This window comes from Centroberyx gerrardi, chromosome 23 (assembly GCF_048128805.1).
Source record: "Centroberyx gerrardi isolate f3 chromosome 23, fCenGer3.hap1.cur.20231027, whole genome shotgun sequence".
Lineage (NCBI taxonomy): Eukaryota > Metazoa > Chordata > Actinopteri > Beryciformes > Berycidae > Centroberyx > Centroberyx gerrardi.
This window is the reverse complement of record NC_136019.1, coordinates 22,226,573-22,234,734: the sequence shown is the minus strand read 5'-3', so window position 1 is coordinate 22,234,734 and position 8,162 is coordinate 22,226,573. Positions and strand designations below refer to the sequence as shown.

At 40.7% G+C, this 8,162-nt stretch overlaps 1 protein-coding gene across 1 annotated transcript; it reads right to left on the bottom strand.

Moving 5' to 3' along the window:
- Positions 1-772: 772 nt before the first annotated feature.
- Positions 773-8,112, bottom strand: serpine1 (serpin peptidase inhibitor, clade E (nexin, plasminogen activator inhibitor type 1), member 1). Its single transcript, XM_071897916.2, has 9 exons — positions 8,004-8,112; positions 5,522-5,760; positions 4,815-5,039; positions 4,201-4,395; positions 3,453-3,651; positions 2,917-3,017; positions 2,366-2,452; positions 1,633-1,716; positions 773-1,431 (listed from the first exon to the last, which is right to left on the bottom strand). Exons 2-9 carry the CDS (start codon positions 5,757-5,759, stop codon positions 1,385-1,387), a joined length of 1,176 nt encoding a protein of 391 aa, XP_071754017.1. The 5' UTR covers position 5,760; positions 8,004-8,112; the 3' UTR covers positions 773-1,384.
- Positions 8,113-8,162: the final 50 nt, after the last annotated feature.

Here is an 8,162-nt window from a genome sequence, read left to right as displayed (position 1 = left end):
AAAATTGTGATTTCGTTTTAGGGCATAGATGGAGGGTTGGTTGGTTGGCATGGCTGGCTGTTTCAGATGCTGTTGCCATGACAGACGGGTACAGTGATGTGGTTACCATGGGAACGGGAGAAACGAGGTGAAGGCAAATAATGTGTACAACAAAGAAAGAGGTTTTACACTAGGATTAGACAGATATACTGGGCCAATATTGTGCTTTTATTAAAAAGCAGATCTGGTCCTGTCAGTGTCGTCCACCTCTGATATGACGCAGTTTGATTGATTACATATTTATCAATACTACACTGGTTGTCTATGGGAGGTTATTAACCTGAACTGATTCGAATGATAAATTTTGATCAGATTCCACACAAGTATTCATGAATATAGAATTCTGGCGGAAACACTAAATACTGAGAATTTTTTGGCATGAAAATTGTGAAATTCAAAGATATTGAATGTTGGCACAAAATATAATATATTTGCAGCTTCAATCCAGAAATATTGATATCAATTGCTGTTAAAAACCCATGTTGGTTGAACCCTGTTTTCCAGAAATGAATCACTTAAACAGCTTACTGCGGTTTGTGTTAAATAAAGAATAGTATAGACTATGCTAAGATTTTCTCTACAGCTTGTACTGTAGGCCTATGTTACACGTAATTAGGCCTACAATAAGACAACCCTTCATATTGTGCATTCATAATGTAATTTTGGGTGTTTGAACACAAGAGGTCAGCATTCACCTTAGAGAACTTCCAGAAGTAATCACAGAGAGAGCAGCTCTGTAAAAATTCAGCCTTTTAATAAATATATAAATACTGTAAAAAATACAACTGTAACTTCGCAACAATAAAGCAACAAAAAAAAATAGACATTACAATCAACATTGTAAAAATATAAAACAAGTACATCTTTTTTGGTAACAGTCAAGCAGCAAAGAAGGGGTCTGCAGAATCGTTTAGAGGTGTCTGTCCTGTTGAAAATTAACTGTTGTATTTGCATATTGTGAATCTACTATATCAGACAATGGTAAACTGCTTAATTAGTTCATTTTCCTTCATATATTTTTCTGTCTTGTCAACCAAACCCATCAAAAGAAAGAAATGACTAGCAAACTTATCCCATCCTGGCATTTTGTTTCAGTTCATCTCTTACATCAGCCATGTTTCTATGTTTCCTCTCATGTCAAATCTGTCACTTTTTCCTCTCTTATCAAAAAACAGTCATAAACCCCGTAGTATTAAGCACATTATCCATAAACCCTTCAGTTAATTAGTCCGTTAAGTCGTAATTGATGGTATTAATGGCGCTGGTCTGTTGTGGTCATCATGTCATGTTGAAGTCTCAGTAGCAGTAGTTAGACAGTGGAATGATAGCAGGGCTTCAGTCTGTGTTAGTGTTGCTGTGGCTGGTTGAACTGACCCATGAACAGAACAGCACCTAGACAGGAAGGGAAACATTAGATACAGTTAAATACTGTAATAAAACTATTGGATTGTGGTTGGTGACTGACTGGCTGACTGACTGGAAGCATCAATAGTAATAAATGGCAAGAGGAAACTTCTTCAAGTGTCAATTCAAGTCTTTTAAGAAGCAACGTGGAATTTAAAAATTGAAGTAGGGAGCGCTGAAGTGTCTTACCTGTGGCTTTGTGCTGGATGAGGAAGAGGAAAGGTCGGTCCAGAGTGATCTCCTCCACCGCCATGCGAGAAAACAACACAGCAGCTAACAGAGGGAAGACAAAAAACAAGTCAATATCTTTCGTGTGTATGACAGGAGTAACCTATTTGTACAGAGACAGAGTAAAAGAATAAGAGCGATTGAGAAAAAGGGAGCAGGAGGGAGAGAGAGAGAGTATTTGCGTGGATGTCTTAGGGTTTGAATGGTATGGGTTTTTGAAGGCCAATATCGATATGATCATTTTCATGCCAAAAATTGTGAGGACTAAGATAGAGCCAACAGTTAGAAAGTTAGCTAGCAATCAGGGAAGAACAACCACAACGACTGTTTGAAGTTAGTTAGCTAGCTTACTAGCTAGTAAGCTACTAGCTAAAATGTAAACATATCCCTCTGGATTCTTGAGCTCCAAATATGTTTTTCAGTAGGGAATCTGTGAAATGATAAATGTTTGTATGATGTATCTTGGTACAAAACAGGACAGAGCTGGGCTATACAACGCTTCCAGGTAGTGTTCAAAATGGCTTCTGTGTGAATCAATCATATCAGAGGTAGGTAACATTGACTTGCCAATATCTGATTTCTATTAGGCCAATATCAGCCCCATATATCGGCCTGACCCAAGTATATTTGCGTGAGTGTGTGTGTGTGTGTGTGTGTGTGTGTGTGTGTGTGTGTGTGTGACTTCAGTATTTACCTGTTGCTGCTGCCCCCTTGGTTCCCTCCTCGTTCACCTCAATCTTCACCCTCTGCAGAACCTTGGACACACACAGCCTTTCATCAGCTGGAGGGTAGAGACAGGGAGAGTTAGGTTACGATATCCTGTTAACCTGAATACACATATTACTATCCTAGTCCTAAACCTCCTATATTAACATCCGTTCAATCCACCCTAGTTGAATCCACAGTAATTATTTTGGTAGGGCTCAAGGAAATTCAACTAATAATATTACGTTGACTACTACTACTGAACATCCCTACAAAGTCAATTTGACAACCAAGTTCTAGGCCTATGTACATTATACACCATGCAACATCCTCAATTCCATGTAATATAGTCAATTACTGGTTTTGTGTTGGGTTTTAACATTGACTGATTCTATTTTCTATCCTTGTTATCATCAAAGGGCCAATAAAGTATGCTGAATCTAGTAGAACAAGCGCCGGTTGTATAAATAAGGTCTTTGAATCAAGTTGAATAAATACAGGCTGGCCTCCTTAAACAATTAAGATGGTACTGTAACTTACTGGTGATGCGTGTGAAGTCGGCGGTAGCCAGGTTGAACATGGCTCCCAGACCCATGTTGGTCAGAGTCGTCTTCAAATTCACCTCAGAGTCCAGGGTGAACCTACAAAAACACCAACAATACATACATAAGTATAATTTTCATTCTGATTCATGTCTTATAATAATCTATTACAGTAGATAATCTTTTGAAGGCCGCAGTATTTTTTGATTGAAGCTAGCTGGTATGTCATATTCAGTATTTTCCCTAGAATTGCATTCCTGTTAGGGTGGTAAAGCCTCTGAAACAGCATTTAGACCATCATGGGACACTAAAACTCTCCACTGAAAGCCACTAATGAAATTGTTTTAGGTGGGTTAGCAGCTCCTTAAGGCAGGGTGAGGCAGGTTTCATTGCAGGTTTTACAGTCTGATACCAATGAAGCTGTTGAGTAAAATCATATCTTCATCTTGATCATATCGGTCTAACCCTTGTATCTGTCGTTCCTCTTTCTCTCATGGCCATTTCTTCTTGTCATTTTCACTATCCGTCTCTAACCTGGGCATAGCCAGCTGTCGCTTGACGTTCCTCAGCTTCGCCCTCCACTGCTGAATCTTCTGGCTGCTCAGCTCCTTACTGAGCGCGCTCACTGGCACCTCGGGCTCGAAGGGCGACACCAGGAGCATGCTCAGTGAGTCACCCTCGTACGGGACCTCGATGACATCGTAGTCCACACCGTCAGTAGACACAAACTCGCCTGTTGATTGAGGAGAAGGGGATGGATTTACACTAAGATTTGGTGGGGAATGTACTTGTAGAATGCAGTTATGTTGTGTTCCATTTGAAGTCAGACCTCCAGCTCAGAAAAGCCAAGGAAGAAGCATGGGTGTGTTCAAGATTTTCTTTGCCTAATAAAATACTGTTCCCCATACTTCTAACTTTACATCAATTACAAGCTAGCAGGTTAGCATAGAACGTTAGCAATTGTAAGTGTACCTTTAGATTTCAAAGTTGTATGTTTAATCATTTGCCACATGGTTTCTTAAAAAATGCAAGGTGCATTTTGAGGATTTTAAAAATGTTAAAAATAATGCTATGTAGTGTCTACAATGTATGTGTGCCATGTCACTTCAACATGGCAGCATACTGTACATGCCATGTTGAAGTGACACGTAGTTTCCTACTTGGAGGGCAGTACAATCGCTTTTTTCCCAGTAGAGAGATGGAATTTCCAATTTGCCAACATGTCTGAACCTAGCGTTAAGCTTGAATAAATCATTGCAGTGGGCCAATCCATACAACCTACCATAGTTGAAGCGATTGGTGAGCCTCATCATGGGCACTGGCACAGTGCTGCCATTGGCACAGTGGAACATCCTCTCCTGTGTCAGTTTTAGGTCAAAGGGAACCTTCCACAAGCCCTGGAAGTGGAGGGCATTGAGGAGGACCAGACGGGTCTCGTCAGTCAGGGAGCCAGACGGCAAGAACTCAGGGATGGCACCTACAGAGGAAAGGGAAGGAAAGAGATCAATGAAGGATGGCGGAGATGTTAAAACTAAGCTAATCTAAATGAACAGGACATGAGGAGGACAATCCTAGAATCTGGAGAGCTGTGGTTATGAAGCCAGAGCCTGCACTGCTGCTGTGTTGCTGCTACAACAGCGTGGTCTCCAACCACATGCCGTCAAAAGCCATGTGCAGGTCTTCTTTCCAACCAAATACCACAACAGCTCCTTTCACTCATTAACACACCTTCAACTTTAGATTGAAGGTTTAGATCCCACTCGAAGTGGGAGGAACCAGTATGTACCAGTACAGACTTGGTATGTTTCGAGCTCGAGAATGATTTGTTCAATCTGATTTGTTCGTTCTTTTTGACCCAGCACTAATGATCCACCATTAGCCAGTCAGTGTGAGTACCTGCAGTGTGGTCCGAGACCCAGGCGTTGATGATGCCGAGTGCCTGGTCTGGCCTAGTGAAGTCGACCTGGTGAGGGTCGGTCTGGAAGGCCTTCATCAGGGCCCGACGGTATCCCTTCTCCAGGCTCATCTTCCTCTCCACCATCACCCCACTGGCCACCTCCACGCCCTCCTCACTGGAAACATCCCGCTGCAGAAGACGCTGCTGCCGAGACATCCCGCGCACTGGATGGCAGGGGAGGCAGAGGAGAAGAACTGATTAATTAACTGATACATTTCCCCATGAGGATCAATAAAGTTTTATCTTATAACCAAGTTTTAGTGTCCCATGATCGTCTATATACTCTTTCAGAGGCGTTCCCACCTTAACAAGAATACGATTATGGGGAAAAATTGTTGTCATTGTCATTGTTTGAGAATTGTTTGGCGTGAAAGTGGTAAAAAATGTAAAAAATATTTAATATCAATGCAAATTATCGGCTATAAGCAGTTTGAGTCCACAAATTACAGTATTGGCATCAGCCTTGTTTTGCTTGGTTTCTTAGCTTCTCTGTTAGGTATCATCAGGTATCACTGTCACTTGCGTATGTTTATGTAATCTCCACTTTCTTATTTATATTCTATTTTTCTTTGCTGTATCCTATTACTATTTGCCACTGCATTGGTCTTCGAGTTTCATCTCAACTAATGTATTAACCAGTTCTTACCTTGCAGAGAAAAGCCCATGGCAGCAGTTAAGGCCCTGCGGGTGTTTCCCCCAGCGCCAAGCTGAGCCATGCCCAGGACAGAGGCCACGCCGTAGGGGGAGAAGGCCACGTTCTCCTCCGCAGAGTCCTGGACCAGCTGGGAGAAAACCTTCAGGCCAAAGTCTGTCTGTTTCTCCTGCAGGCTGCCCAGCCCAGCGCTGCTCAGACACAGCAAAAGGAAAGCGTACGCGCACAGCATCCTGGGAAGGAAAGAAGAGGATATAGGTTACAGTTTAGTTTTCTTTTCTTGTGTCAGAAGTGTCGGTAGGTTTAAATTCACATTCGGTGTGCAGCAGGCCATTAAAACTGATTCTGATTCTTCTCTGCACAAACATGGGAATCTAAATATAGTGCCTCATCACAAGGAGAGAGCAAAGGCCAAGAAAATATGTTGCTGATGTTTTAGGAAAAATATACTGCTGTTGAGATGGATATAATCTACTGTGCAGGACAAAATGTTGCCCAAGAAGATATTCTAAGATGTAAAAACTGTCCATTTAAACAGAAATGAATCTAGGTCATTTGCTGACATGGCATGCTGTAACATGACTTAGCATATTATGTGCTTTGCTCGCTGTCAGGAAACTTGTTTAAATGCCAACTCTAAAAAAACATGCATTCCACATCTGTTTATGGGAAAATCTGATTCTTGTTAAGAGGGAACACTGAGTGAATTTGATTGCTCAACACTGTTATTTAAACCCAGGAGAACCAAACTCAGAAATAGCTCTCAGTTGTTTTTAATAAAACAAGGGCGGTTAGGAAAGGTGTTAGGAAAGGATCAGGTTTGTTTTCCAGAAAATAATGAATAAGTTGCTCAAGGGTAGGAGGTAAGTGATTCCAGATCAGCAGCCCTACTGTGAGAAGCCTGATAAACACAGAACGAAGTCCAAACACTGACATGAGACCTTGGTGTTGGACAGTTAGGACTACAGATTGGGACACGACATAACAAGCTGCTGATACCAACCTTGGATGAAGTGTGAGGTATGCTTGTGTGTGTGTGTGTGTGTCTATGTTGTTGTACTTCTATCCTTGTGAGAACCAGTTTGAGTTTTAGACCTTCAGAGTGAGGAAATTTGGGCTAAGGGTTACAGTTAGTTTAGGATTAGGACTTGATTAAGGGTTAAGATGTAGTTGATGAAGGTCCTCGCAAGTATAGTAACGCAAATGTGTGTGTGCGTGTCACACATGCCTGGCTGCGTATGCATTAGTGCCAACTGGAAAAAGTGTGTGTGAATCAGTAACCTTTCTATTGGTTTTCCATTTCAGACATCAATAGCGTGTACTTGCTACATGCAGCTTTATGTAGTAGCAGCATCATAGAGCTGATATATGGTCACAGGTCAAACACTGTGGCCCCAGGCTCTGTTTGCATAACTTGAGCACTTCTCTGTTTGCACAACCCTTTCACTGCTGACCAACTGACTGCACAGAAAACCACTGACTGTTTCCCAGCATTGGGGTCAATTCTTCTGAATCAGTTTTTGTTAAACCAAGGGGAGGCTACAGTAATTTTGGTCCTGAGTAGAAAAAGACACAGTTTTAACATTAGAAATGCCAATGTATTTTGGGGGTCTAAGAGCTGGACAATAAACCATTAACTGAAGGGGCTTAATACAATTAGAACTACTTACTCCTTAATTTGAAACCTTAAACAGGCTTGTGCAGAAGGTGGAGGGAAAGCTGAGATATTTTACTTTTTTATTTTTTTAAATTTTACTAATTTTCAAAATAGCTCATATTTAATGGTGTTTGACCTTTCTAGTGTTAAATGAATTAATAAATCACTCATGAGTATAAAGTCCTTAGTGGAAATGCCACAGATATCATCCCGTTTAAAGTTGCCTAAATATCACCAATCATCATCTCATCCTTTTTCTGTCTCATTAAATTCTGCTGCTACTACTGCTGCTATTTAATGCTGTAATCCATTGTGTTTTCATACTGTCATCCATACATTTTTATTTAACATTTTCCTATGTGGAACTGCCAATTGAAATAGGAATCGCCTATTTTCCTTTGCTGTATTGTATTGCTATTTGCTGCTGCAATGGGAAATTAAAGTTGAATCAAATTGAATTTTTATTAAAAATAGTCAAATTCAAATGGCACCTTCTTCAATTTTCTCAGTGGCTTTGCATGACTTTATGATTTTTTTTGTTTTATAAACCCTTGTCATTTTACCTTATAGCATTGTGATTGCTAAACACATAACATTACCAGATAACAACATTGTAATATTATGTTATTAACAGTGTTCACCCTTTAAAGGACCTGGTCAGAACAAGATGTTATGTAGCTAATTGACACAACTCCTAAACTCTGTGAGACAGTCAGTCAATAGAATTCTGTGTGTACTGAGCCCCTATTTCATGTTGCACTTGAAATTCAAATGGAATTGTGAAGCTCTAAAACTTATAGATGTGATCCAAGTCCTTACCTTGTGATTGAAGTGTTGCAGGAGTTGGAAGATGGAAGTAATACAGATGTAGTAGAGGTCGTCTCTGTGGTTGGAGCTCTAGTCTCTTTCAGTTCCTCCTTCACTGCCACTGGTTTAGTCTGAATGTTTGAATGAGTGCTTTATATAGGCTAGATCTCT

Coding starts and splice junctions, on each gene's coding strand:
- serpine1 (XM_071897916.2), bottom strand. CDS start 5,759: ATGCTGTGCGCGTACGCTTTCCTTTTGCTGTGTCTGAGCAGCGCTGGG. Junction 5,040..5,521: donor CATGGGCTTTTCTCTGCAAG/GTAAGAACTGGT, acceptor CCTGCCATCCAG/TGCGCGGGATGTCTCGGCAG. Junction 1,432..1,632: donor CATCCAGCACAAAGCCACAG/GTAAGACACTTC, acceptor CTTCCTGTCTAG/GTGCTGTTCTGTTCATGGGT.